This window comes from Vanessa cardui, chromosome 8 (assembly GCF_905220365.1).
Source record: "Vanessa cardui chromosome 8, ilVanCard2.1, whole genome shotgun sequence".
Lineage (NCBI taxonomy): Eukaryota > Metazoa > Arthropoda > Insecta > Lepidoptera > Nymphalidae > Vanessa > Vanessa cardui.
Window position 1 is genome coordinate 1,373,442 of NC_061130.1, and position 14,647 is coordinate 1,388,088.

The 14,647-nt window shown below is 32.3% G+C and overlaps 1 protein-coding gene across 1 annotated transcript in view; it reads right to left on the reverse strand.

Annotated features, from left to right (window-relative positions):
* The window catches only part of LOC124531984 (CUGBP Elav-like family member 4), a 703,320-nt gene that overhangs the window by 178,594 nt on the left and 510,079 nt on the right, over positions 1-14,647 (reverse strand). Inside the window, exon 4 of the mRNA XM_047106589.1 lies at positions 13,781-13,829. Coding sequence (XP_046962545.1) covers positions 13,781-13,829 — 49 coding nt within the window. The remainder of the gene's footprint in view (positions 1-13,780; positions 13,830-14,647) is intronic.

The following is a 14,647-nucleotide window of genomic DNA, read 5'->3' on the forward strand; positions in this document are numbered from 1 at the left end:
CGGCTCCAACTGTCATTCTGAAATAAAAATAAATATTTCAAGAGCAAACATATAATCTAATTTACTTAACTCCCGTTAATGTTGCTCAAAACTTTATTTGATTTAGCAAATACTCTTCGAATTGAAAGGCTCAAACTTTGGCTGCAAAATTTGTCTGTAAATATTAAGTAAATAAATTACATTATCATTCTCAGAACATAATTCTTAATGTTATTTAACTGAATACTGATAGATCAAAAATCACCTTTAAAACCGTTACATTTTAGATATTATTATATTGGGTTCAGCAACAATGACTTTACTTTTCAAATGAGCACTAAGCTTTTTTGGGCAATTTATTTCTCTGAATATGCTCCAACCCTTCTCCTCAAGGGGAGAGGAAGTCTTAGTCCAGCAGTGAGAAATTTACAGGCTTTTGCTGTTTTTGTATTTCGCTGCATAATTCTTACCAAATAGACCATATTGTATTTTCTTGGTGGTAGGGCTTTGTGCAAGCTCGTCTGGGTAGGTACCACCCACTCATCAGTTATTCGACCGCCAAACAACAGTACTCAGTATTGTTGTGTTCCGGTTTGAAGGGTGAGTGAGCCAGTGTAACTACAGGCACAAGGGACATAATATCTTAGTTCCCAAGGTTGGTGGCGCATTGACGATTTAAGGAATACTTAATATTTCTTACAGCGTCATTGTCTATGGGTAATGGTGACCACTTACCATCAGGTGGCCCATATGCTTGTCCGTCAACCTATACCATAAAAAAAAAAATTGTTTACCTATCTCTGCAATTTGAGGCTTACTAGATATCCTTTAAATCATTACGTCAAAGCGTATTTCCTAAATGCTCTCATGGACAAAGAAACAAAAGAATGGGACTGCTATCGGAAATGCGTGGTGACAACTAAATGGCAAACCACATTCTATGAGAAAGGACGAAGTCAATTTATTAGTCGAGCACCCTTCGCGATCCTGTGTGACAGGGCGGCACATAAAACAAGAGCGAATTTTCATCATTTGAAAATAGCTATTGAATTATTTGATTTAGAATAAGTTAGTACATTATTCTTTAAGCAGCGCATCATATTCTATAACAAGATTTACTATATTAACATATACCATATTTAAATAGAACTAATTTAATTTTTTTAAAATTATAATAAGGCTGTTTTTATTTTACAGAATGTGAAATGATAGACAGATATATTTAAATAGTTAATATTCCTAAATAAGATACCTAAATATTTCTTGACAGATGGAAATAATTAACTACTGAGTTTCTTCTCGATTTATAACCATAGAAATAATCTCATTGAAATCAATCAATCAAATATTCCGAACGAGTGGTAGTAATATTAAAATTATAATAATCATTAACACCTACTAAGTCAATATATTTACATATTTGTAATTACATGAAAAGGTAGGAACAATCTGGGCAAGTACTACTTAATTCTTTAGCTCAATGGTGTAGAAAATATCGTTAGGAAACCTGCATAAGTTGAAAGAAATTCACCACCAACTCTCATTTAAAAAGTGTTTTGGAATAAGCTCTGGATTTTCCTCAACATCAGAGGAGACAACGATCGTTCTACAATGAACTACGTTACATTAATTTACTTTTTATACCGTAAAGAACTAAATAGGAAAATAGAACTTTTCATACATTAGACGATATTATCTTAATCAAATTATATGGTAAATAAATTATGTTTTTTCGACTGACAACCCAGCTCTACTTGAGATTTATTAATTTATTTGACAACACCAACAAGTGGTATAACAAAATACACAGGACACCAAAAGTCATCAATGGTAATGGCCTACATTTTTACAGGTGTAAATATAAATATAAATAAAACATTATAAAATGAATTCAAATAATAAGACAATACGAAGAGTCATCAGGAATTAAACTAAGTAAAATAATCGATTGTGAATCTAAATACATTGTTATAATTTGTAAAACGTCATAATGAAAATATAAAGTTTGAATAGTATAAAGGAATATTAGATCTATGTATTCTATAGCCTAGATCATCTCAGTCCAAACCAATATTACCATTTCACATAATCATCAATAGAGCAATGGTTTACTGACCGCCTAGCGATGTAAAAACTCGCAGGATCGATCCTGGCCCCTTGGGCTGTAATTGTCGTCCCCCGCTCCTAACGAAAGTGGTATTAAAAAGAGGGGTAAATAGAAATATTAGTAATTGCTTAATTAATTTTGGGTATCGCTACAATTATTTGAAAAAAATGTAATGATATAATTCATAAAGATTATATAACGATAAATTTGTTCGATAAATATACATGTAATAAAATTGAAGTGTCAATTTGTAATATTAAAATAACAGCTTTTTACTAAATGCATATGTATGTATATACGGTATATATATCAAAATTCCATTTTTAAAATTTTTGTCTGTCTGTTCCGGCTAATCTCTAGAACGGCTGGATCCATATTTATGGGACTTTAACAGACAGAAAGATGATGTAATAAGGAGTAATTTAGGCGGTAACAATATTTTTTGTTAAATAAAACGCACACGACGTCACGAGCATAGCTTGTTTACTTATAAAAATACTTGTGATAAATAATCATTAGAAGTTAAAGATTAGTTTTTGAAAGTGAACGAAATTATAAATAAATAAATATGAGACAACATCACATACATTACTGTGATCCCAATGTAAGTAGCTAAAGCACTTGTGTTATGGAAAATCAGATGTAACGACAGTACCACAAACACCCAGACCCAAGACAACATAGAAAACTAATGATAATCTTTATCGACTCGGCCGGGAATCGAACCCGGGACCTCGGAGTGGCGTACCCTTGAAAACCGGTGTACACACCACTCGACCACGGAGGTCGTCAAATCAGCTATGAGTGCCTTTAACGAAAAAAAAACGGTACTATCTGATGTTAAATAAAATTAATCTTTCAAATATGACTTACCTAAATTATCATTAAAACGTTAAAGCCTCAACTGTCCTCACCCTTAAATCGATACGTTACGATATTCAAACCACCGAATTATGAATAAATCAGAGACCATCAATACAAATGATTTTATAACGACAACTATTTCTTTGTTGCGTGTCCGCTGTCATTACTTGCACACCACTTAAAATAACGTTCGGTAATTACCGTTGTAAGCACGTTGTAAATGTTAAAGTTTAAAAATAATATGTGATATATCTGATCGCGTCACTATGGTATCTACTAATAACTATAAAATCAAAAAACAAAGAACAACAGCCTATAAATTTCCCACTGCTGGGATAATTCCCTTTGTTCCAATGCGGGTTGGTGGAATACACATGTGGTAGAATTTCTATGAAATTAGGTACAAGCAGGTTTCCTCAAGATGTTTTCCTTCACCGCCGAGCACGATATGAATTATAAACACAGATTAAGCACATGAATATTCAGTGGTGCTTGTCTAGGTTTGAACCCGTAATTATCGGTTAAGACGTACGCGTTCTAACCACTGGGCCATCTCTGCTAAACTACTATAAAATGTGAGTAAATTTGTTTATTTTATTCGGATTTACGTATTCACTAATGTTTATCAGTGTGAAATATTTCGTACACATTGATGTTTAGAATAAATAGTAGATATAATTTGACACAAACACGTGTGGGCAAAGCTAAGGCATTTTTACTTTATATTAATAAATAATACCTACTTATTACATGTTTTTGATAACGAATGTGACACAAATATATCAGTGCGATTTTTTAAATAATTCATTTTGTACATCAATGCTGAAATTTTGACGGTAATACGTCATTTGGTACATTCTATAAATAATATAATTGGATGAAAACGAGACAGAGAGAGGAAGAAAGAGAGGGGAGATTTTCGTCAACCTAGTATGATTGATTGTAATTTTTTTAAGAAAATATTATGTACAGTCGGGGTAAGAAAAGGTTCGTCACCTTTAGATATATTTTCGTGTGCTCAGTTTGAGTTTAAGACTTGATAAAGGAATTAATTTGAAAACAGACGAAGGTTTTCTTACTCTGACTATACATAGCTACATAATCGGAATTTTCCTGTACATTGTACCTTACATTTCCTATTATTATTTATCTCGTATTCATAAGTCTCAATTCATATTTCTTTGTCGTGTGTTGAAAGAAATTTCGTGTCTTAAAATAAATCATAAAAACGAATATCGATGTGCTATATAATGAAATATTGTTTTAAAAATTAAAATCCTTTCTGGGTTCAAATAATTTCATTCCGTTGAAATGATTGATCATACCCAATTTGCTGTTTACGTTCCATTCAGTAATTAGCTTCAAAGAGAATCTGATTGATTAAACGATCCTTTTTTGCAGACCTCAAAGAAGGCCTTTATTTGAACTACATATATTATTGGGAAAAGGGTTAGAATTTTAATGAGTTTTTATTGAATCAATACGGAAATAAAATACATTCAATTTACACGAGTAAAACCTTTTAATTTTTAAGGTATTAATTTGCAAAAATTGATTACGAGAATCACTGAAAAATTATGTAGCAGTGCTAGAATACTCGGTGGATATCTGCTATGGTTTGGTTACATTATTTTTAAGGAATGCGATTGTGACTTAGTGTGTGAAGAATCTTTGTTATCTTATAACGTTTCATTATTACAATAAACAAGAGGACCTCAAGACATTATAGTACTGCTATTTTGTTTCAAGCAAACGTATCATTGTAATATATAATTACCATCTTATATGTATTCGTTACATTCATATATAGCATATATTTATTATATTTAGGTTGATGAACGAGCAAATGAGCTACGTGATGATAAGTGGTGACCACCGCCTATAGATAATGTTGCTGTAAGAAATATTAATTATTCCTTAGATTGTCAATGCGCAACCAATCTTGGGTATTAAGATGTTATGTCCCTTGTGCATGTAGTTACTCACCTTTTAAACTGGAACACATCAATACTGAGTGCTGTTTGATGGTATAATATATATCTACTAGGAGATCTGTCGCTGAGTGGGTGGCATAACCAGCAAGGTTTTCACAGAGCCCTACCATCAAGTAAAAGTTTAATAAAAAATTATCATTTTTAATTTGGAATCTAATATGGTGTATGCGATTTGATGTATGTATTGTATTTGAGTACAGACCAAATGTTATTCAAAATCCCTGGCACCCAATTCAGTACCAATATTCATTAAGATCAAGTGTTGAATTTAAATAACTATTTAGCAAGGCAATAATGGCTCGACACTCGCAGAAGCTGTAACAGTATGCGTAAATATAGTACGCTAAACTGGTCCCTGTTAGTACGATAATAGCTGTCAGTATGGCATCCAGAAATTTGACTCTTCCCGCTACTATCTTAGTTGTACGTGCAGATGGTGATAGCTTGCAGCAATTTAATAACCATGCCTAGTTGAATACGGAGTTGGCACAAAAGCGATTAGGTCACGATCACATTGACGTAACGTTAGTGCGATTTTCTTATTCAATACCCTTTCTTTATTCGCGTTGAATATCTTGAGGAACACGCCTTTCTTCTTCTAGTATTTGAATGATTTTCACGACGTTAGTCGAATTGCAATTTCTTTGAGTTTAGTTATTTGGAAAGTGTTCGATTACCGAATCATTATTTTTAATTTCGATTCAAATTTAATCAAATAAGTAGATACTGTTAGTAATATATGAAATTTGTTTGAAATGTAAGTTGTCAAGATGAATCTTATTTAAAAGGAATGTATTAATATTATCACTTGTGTTTGCGACTTGCAAAAAATGACCGCGACGACCAAATACTGTTATTTTTGTAGCCTAAGCTATTCCATATTACATCAGCTATCTGCCAGTAAAGGTTCTGTTAAAATCGTTCCAGAGATAAGTCGGAATAAGCAGACAGAAAAGAGACTAAAATTGTAAAAATGTTATTTTGGCATACATATGTCTCGTGTACGTATGCAGTTAGTAAAAAACGGTTATTTTAATGTTACAATAAACACTCCAGTTTCATTATAAGTATGTGGAAGTTTTATCAATAAATAAAATCCACGTTTATAATGTATTGTCCCTGAGGAACACGGCCTTGGAAGCCGCACCGATTTGAACCCGTAATATTATTATATATACTCGGCCTATTGTAGATATTGGCTTCCAGGCACGATATATTACATACACATATATTTGTATTTAACTAATGACTATATTTTAAATATTGAAAAAGAGCAACTACTGAGTTTATTGCCGGTTCTATTCGTCAAAGGCCGTAATATCGTTGTTAAATGACGATTCAAATGTGCTTGTAAAAGCCTGTCTTTGAATATTATAAAATTTTTTGAAGTATCATATATACCTTTACAATTTTTTATCCTCGTTAGTATAAATAAAACTCGCACTGATTCACCACTCAAACGGCAATATATCATTGTTAGCTACGAGACAGGCTCTGAGTGTTACCATTCGGTGTTTACTTTCTAAAACATATCAGACCCATCAACACATCGCACGTGTTACATTATTAAAAGCCTTACAAAATGTATTTTTAAAATAAATTGTATGTATCTCATAGCAAGCCTAACTCGTACTAATACATTTTGCTTCGCACTCAACGTATTTCTCTGATGTTCCTTCTAACATCAACAAACATATTTTTGTGTCTTGTATAATGTTATATACTAGTTTTCGCACGCTACTTCGCCCGTGTTTGGTGTTCCTTTATTATTTAATTTAACAACATTTATGTAATAGTTGCCCGTGTCTTTTTTACATGCAACTTTAATACATTTGGCGATTTAAATTTTACATTTTTATTGAACATCAACTGATCTTCGCTGGACTAGCATTTTTTTAAATATATAATAAATAAAGAAAAAAAAAATTGTTTGTATTTATGTAATGGAGACTTTAAATATTTGATTTATATTATGTTTATAAAACAATAAAGATAAAGTAATTTAAAAATCAAAAATTTTAAATTTAGAACTGATTTGTTTAATTTTTTTTTAATAACTTCCAGGTCTCATTTTAAATCAAATAAAATTACCTGGGCGGATTAACAAATGAGAGAGATCCTTCATTTATTATATATTCATTACTCATATAAAGTTTATCATTGCATGATCTTTATTTAAAGGTACTATACAATCGTAATTTTTAAAAAGTACTAAGAAATATTTTAGCAATACATTCGAAGTAAATTTAATTTTCATTTATAAATGGTGTAACTTCAACTCAGATTCCAACTTCCGAGTGACGACCGCTGCTTCCTTCCCGTCTCGATACACCCATATTGCGTATTAGCGATATGTTTATGACATTCTATAACTTCGAAACTTAACCCAAGAGTTTCAAGAATGTTTACAAATTTCGATAACCGACGTACACACTTATATTAAACAAATGTTTAATATTTTATATATAGATCAGATGTATCAGCTCGTAAATATCCCGCAGCTGATCGAAACTTATCCATCTTGAATGGAAAATTTGGAGTTGTGCAGAAAAAGTTCATTAGTTTTCTATGTTGTCTTGGGTCTGGTTGTTTGTGGTGATGTCGTTACTACTGATTATCCATAACATAAGTGCTAGCTACTTATATTGAGATCAGAGTAATGTATGTGATGTTGTCTAACATTTAAACTTATTAGGATTGGAGGTCGAATATCAAAAATGAAAAATGACAAGCACTATAAAAGAATAGATGCTTAACTAGATTTGAACTCACAATCGCAGTTGAGATTGACAACTTTCATACACTGTGCTAGTGTAATTGTGTGGTTGTTATAGTTTCAAGGGAGTAATTTTTCTGTTTGAAACATTTTATTTTAGCTACAAAAAGTTACATTAAATTTGACCATTAAATTTTGAACTGTTAGGTTTTATTCACTGTCAATACAAAATTTTTAGTCAGTTACAATTTAAACGAAGTCTTTAAGTTAAATAGAGTCTGTGAAATGAAAAAAATAATAATAAAAATGAATGTTTATTAATTCGAAATAAAATATTTCGTTGAATAATTTTAAGCTATACTCAGTTGAATAAACATAATTTCTAGGATGTTTTTCATGTAAGTTGAGTCAGTCATTCGGAATGCCTCCGGCCGGAGCGTTGCAATATTATTGTAAATTCTTGCTCAGCGTTAAACGGTGCGCTTTGCACACACTTGCACACATTGTTTGGTGTGAAGATTTGTTGCCAAATTAATGTTTAGTGGTTGAATACGACGGAGGCGGCAAAATCTGCTAACCGAGTTTAGCACAGCGGTCTTTGAATGGAGAATTCATTAAAGTTGTTATTCTTGTTGCTCAATAAATAAAACAAATGTCATAGCGTTCCATTTTGGGTAATTTCTTTCTTAATACGAAACTAATATAGTTGAGATTGTGGTGCTGGAATAGTGGTCTATAAGACCTTTTATACCGTGTTGTATTCCAATTCCTGATACGACCAATAATAAGTTATTGGAGTGTTTCTGTCTATTCATTTGTTAATATTTAAATTTTTAAAATTAAAATGTAAAAGAAAACGCTTAAATCTTCAAAGAGGTTTTATTGTTAAGTGAAAGTGTATAAATACATGTTGTTTTTAATCCGTTAAAAGGTATAATAAAGTTACAATAAATGTACGTACACCCTCAAAATCATTACACACACAAACGCGCTATAACGTTATTAAACTCAAACAATTTAACTAAACAAATCCAAACTAATACAAGCATATGAACACGTAACTCTAGAGTAAATTAATCTTGAGGAAAAATGTATTCACGAAAGTATTTCGGTGTTGCGTGCCGTGTTTATATTTACAAGGCAATTGTAATGAGTGCTAACATCAATTAGTTATATTTGCCGTGTAAACGGAGGTGTAGAATTGAATTATTTTCATACGGGTCTGAATTCGTGTAAAAGTGTTACGACTGCTAGTAAAACAATGCTTTGAATGTAGTTTGATAATAGTTTCCTTCAATGTTTAAGTCAAACTTGTTTAATTAACTTTCATTTGAATTGTCATAAAACTGCGTTCGATGTTTAAATGTTGAAGTTTTCAAATTGTTCTCTGTAATGTTTTTTTTTTTAGTACGTTTAAAGTTTGTCAGTGATATTAAAAAAACTGCCTAAAAATAGATGGTGCAATATTTTCTTGAAAATAAAAACTCTTTTGACAAAATAGGAAATTTATGATAATAGCCGATAAGCAGTTACTTTACTCATAATATTAAGGGCATACCCTGTTCGCCTTGAGACCTAAATTGTCCTTTGTGCCTATAACTACATTTGCAATGTTATCATCGAAGGCATTTGCTCAAACGTGAAACATTAACGAACTCTCAGTCAGTCGGTCAGGGTCATACACAATTCTATTACGATGCAAGTATGAGAGTCAAGGGCTCATGCTATAAGCATTTCTTCATATACCTGACCTTGTAAATAAATTGTTAATTAACGGACTCTGAGAAATGACAAAAAAAATGTATACCTCTAACTGGTCCTACAATAAGACATTATGTCATGTGATACATAATCTCGCATATTTTCTAAACTACCTATTGTCAAAATCAATTGTATCCTGTTTGGTATCAAGGATATTAGTTATAATATAACTCGCTTTTTCGCTATATTAGATATAGATATAATGGATTATTGTTTTCTTGTTATTTTTCCATATTGATTAATAATTGATTAATATTTCTTAAAGTTAATGTCGCAAGTGACGTCACTTATGTTTTAGGTACTGGCAATAAGAAGCCTTGTGTAATGCCCTTAGAGCTCTCGCTTGCTTCATAACAAATTTCATTAAATCCAATCGGTTCAGAGGTTTGTCCGTAGAAGAGATACAGAAAGACAAAGATAATTTTGCATTTTAATATAAGTTTGGATAAGAACTGGTATTAAATTACAAAATGTATCCTTAAACTGAGAAAATAATAGAAAAAAGAACAAAGATAACATTGGATACAAATCGTAACAAAGTGATAAAATTTAGCCCACAGACACAAATGTAGGCTTATATCAAGATATACGAACACGGGTCCAGGCGAATGCGTTATTTGAGAATATTAAAGCATCGATCGTGACGGGGACAGCACAAAATGTGTACATAAAATACATCGAACGAAATGGACCGAGCAAAAGCTAGTCCATATAGGTATCTATTTTCAATAAAAATAGGACGAAGCTGTACAAAAATTTTCGCCGAAAATTTTCCATCAACGAAGCCACGGAAGGCCGGCCAATAATTAAATTCGACTCATCAAAAGCCTTTTAGTGATGTACGCACGTAACTATCGATGCGTTATGAATTATATAGCGTTGTCGGTCTGACGCAGATGATGGGCCGTGCGTGTAACACCAGTCGATGATTGGATTGGGTGAAGGGCCATTACAAGTTGAAGAGGGCGATTTGTCGTGTCAGCCGTTTGGTTTGAGGGCTTGATTTCTTTTTGTGACACGTAAATTGACTATCAATACTGATGGGACATTGATTTTCCGGAGCAGAAACCATGAAATGTGATCGTTCTACGATTAATAACGTGCTTCAGTGTAAACATCGATGTTGTTACATTGAAATACACAGATGACCCAGTGGATGATCCACTGAGTTTTCATATTTCATTAGTGTTGAGTGTGAGGCAACCTGCATGCGTCGAGAATAGGTCTATTTTTATTATATTAACGAAACGTATTAAATAACGATACTTAGGCGTGGCGTTATAAATGTTACGCGATATTATATCGCCCGAAATGTGGTACCTGCGATAATTTTACTAGACGAGGTGTCGAAATAATTGCTACAGTCACGCGATTAGCCTTGTTCGTAAATAAAATTGTACTTTTATGAATCTGGTAAGATCATATAAGGAAAATACCTGTTGCTTAATAACGTGTGAACAACTCTAGAAAGTCGTTTGTATTTATTTTACTTTTATTTTCATGTAATGGTTTTGCAGACTAAATATTGGTGCTGTAAGAAATATTCACTACATGAACATTACCAATCTGCCACCAACCTTGGGGACTAAACTTTCATGTCTCTGGTACCTGTAGTTACTCAGGCATACAAAACCTCAAAAATACCACTCAATATAAATATATTATAATATATTACGAGCAAGCCGTTGCCTAACCAAATGGACGCGCACAATGTTAGGAATCATTCGAAAAGATCAAAATTTAATGTTAAAAATACATATCTGGTTGAATAAATTTCATTTTGATACATTAACTTCATACAAAATGGAAAAAGGAGATTATATAAGAGCAATCCGTATTACACAATTTCTAAAATAACGAAAGAGAATCAGTTGAATATAATAGAGTTAAACTCACTCGAATTTGCGGAATTACAAAGACGTTAAATTTAAAATTTTGTTAGTCATTCTATTTTTCCTTCAATAGTAACAATCTTAGTGAGAAAGGGTTTTTGGAAATTCAATTGGAAACAAGGACGAGCGAGGGTGGCAAAGTTTAAATGAATAATCAATAAAATACGTAGAAGAAGCTGTAGACAATCGCTTGTATCCTCCTTTGAAATATATAAACTATTTTTTTTAAATATGTCAATTGAGTTCTATTTTTGAATAAACTTATATTATAATGAGCTGAAATGGCCCAATGGTTAGAAAGCATGCTTCGTGACCGATGATTGCGGATTCAAGCCCAGGCAAGCACCACTATAGTTATATGCTTAATTGTATTTATAATTCATCTCGTGCTCGGCGGTGCAGGAAAAAATCGCGAGGAAATGCATGTGTCTAATTTCATCGATATTCTGCAACAACCCGCATTGGAACAGCGTGGTGGAATATGTTCCTAAGCTTCTCCTTAGTGGGAGAATAGGCCTTGGGAGTCCAGTAGTGGGAAATTTACAGGCTGTGCTGTATTGTTACTATTATATTATAGCAAGCTGACTGCCATTCGTTGGAATGTCTCTTTGTAAGCATTTATTTGTATCGTAACCGATTCGCGCTAAAATATTTTCCGTAATGAATACCAATTGTTATGTCGATCGGTTGAACGTATAGAAGTCGCTACTCGTATGAACTGCAGCGCCATCTAGTCGTGAGTTACTAAAAGTGGAAAATATAAAAACTTTTTCTATTTAAAATACACGTATTACTACGCAACATTCTCACTAACTTTATGATTGGCGAAAGGGTGACGTGGTCTATTGATGTCAAGCAAATATGTACTATGTATGCATATATGTATTGATGATGACATACTAGCTGTTACCCGTGGTTTTGCTCGTTAGAATATGAATGGTATACAAAGAGGTCTTATTTTTTTTGTTTCCAAAAAAGTAGCATATGTCCTTTCTCGGGCTTTAGACTATTTGTATACCAAAATTCATTTAAATTGTCCAGTCCAGTAGGTTTGGAGTGAAAGCGGATAGACAGACAGAGTTACTTTCACATTTATAATATTAGTATAGATATATTAACATAACATTATTAATATGTACAAGCACGAGATGGCTCTGTGTTTAGAATGTGTGCATCTTAACCGATGATTGCGGGTTCAAACCCAGGTTGCTTGTGCTTAATTTGCGTATAATTCATCTCGTGCTCGGCGATAAAGGAAAACATCGTGAAGAAACCTGCATGTTTCTAATTTCATAGATTCTGCCACATGTGCATTCCACCAACCCGCGTTGGAACATCGTGGTGGAATATGTTCTAAGCCCTCTCCTTAATCAAAGAGGAGGCCTTATCCCAGCAGTGGGAAATTTACAGACTGTTACTTTACTTTTTTTAATGTTTAGATTTAATTTAAATCCAGACATGTTTACAAATGACTGTAATACTTTAAAATAAAATCGATAGGAACCATTGTTTTAATAGCTGTGTCCCCTCACTAAGAAGTTCCATGGTAGAGTTTCAATAATTTCCTTTGGGGTTATATTTGATGGTGGTCACAAATTATTAATCTATAGAAACGAGGGTGGATTTGATTACCGATATAAGTTGTTTTTGTAAAACAATATAGTTCTTGAAAGTAAATATTATAGAATAAATTTTTAAATTTTCTTTAAGCTTATATTGTTAATTATTATATAATTTGAATGTTTAAATTCAATTTATATTCAAAAAATTGTATTTTAATTTGACGTTTAATGTTTTTTTTTAAATAGACAGATCTTAAGTTAGTAAATGTAATGCCAAATCGTCGTCAAACTTATCCTTTATTAATAATAAATATGATTTTAAAATGATTATTCGTAACCGGTTTATATTAATGTCGTCGAATCCAAACAATATTTATAGAAAGTTCCTACCGTCGTCATTTGGCGACATTTTCAAAAATAACCCAGCGTAATATAATTTGATTTGTGAATTGGAAGCAATATCAATATTTAACCAGTCAACGGTCACGTCGGGCACTTGAGGCCCCAATAAATTGTTATGAAATTTTTACTTAAGTTACCAAAGATTTTCCGCTCAGGTCGAGTGGATTTGGCCCCTTTATTTCAAGAGGGTAGACGTGTTCTATTACGGAAGGGAACAATTGGTTAAGTTTTCGTATAAAATGTAACAAGAAAACATGTTGATTAAATATGATTTAAGACTAGTCATTTTTTATTATGACTTTTTTTCAAATGATAGCTGCGACACTTGAGTTTGTTAATTGTGTTACATGTATATTGTGATACTAATTAAATACATGTTTTGTAATTTTTTTAGTTAAAAATCCCAGTCTGGAAATCGTGTATATGAAACATAGAATAATATTTTTTTTTTAGTATTATGAAATATATTCTGTATTCAACGTAAATATAAAGTAATAATGTACCTCCTCTATTTTCGCTGTCCGCTGGTTTCACCTGTATTGCCCGGTTCATCTGTAAAGAAAAATAATAATTAAATTTACTAATCAAGAAAGAATCAACATTTTCAATTCAACACTTACTAATTACTTGGTAGCACAACTTTAGTTGTGACATAAACTAAAGCCTGAGACTCACGTGTTATAACATTTATTATCTCTAATAGAAAGTGTTGCGGTGGCATTAGGCCTGTGCATGCTGTTCATTGATAAATTGCAACTTTCTTGCTGTAGCCTTTGCTAGTTTTCTTTACTTATTGACAATATGATCAGGTGAATTTGTAACAGCCTGCTGCACAAGAGTGGACGGAAGAAAACTTTTGAATTTAATTGTTGTCGTCGTGAGCACGTTTCGAGTATCGACGTCGAGCGTCATCGCGTCGTTGAATAGTTTTGGATACAATAAACGTGGGCGATAACTTACATATATAGATTAATTAAAAGCGTCCAGTGGCTCTTCAAAAAATAAATATTGGACAACATCACATACATTACTCTGATACCAATGTAAGTAGCTAAGGCACTTACATTGGTAAGTTAATTTAAATAATTGTATTAACTAAAATGACTTTGTATTTTTTAAATGTTGAAAAAGAGTAACTACTGAGTTTCTTGCCGGTTCTTCTCGGTAGAATTTTATTCCGAACCGGTGGTAGCTTCACTTAATTTTTAATTGACGATTCAAAAGTGCTTGTAAAAGCCCACTTGAATAAAGTTTGTTTTGATTTTGATTCTTGTGTTATGGAAAAAAAGAAACAAAAAGAAGAAGTAACGACGATATCAGAGATACCCAGACCCGAGACAATATAGAAAACTAATGGTCTTTTTCTACAA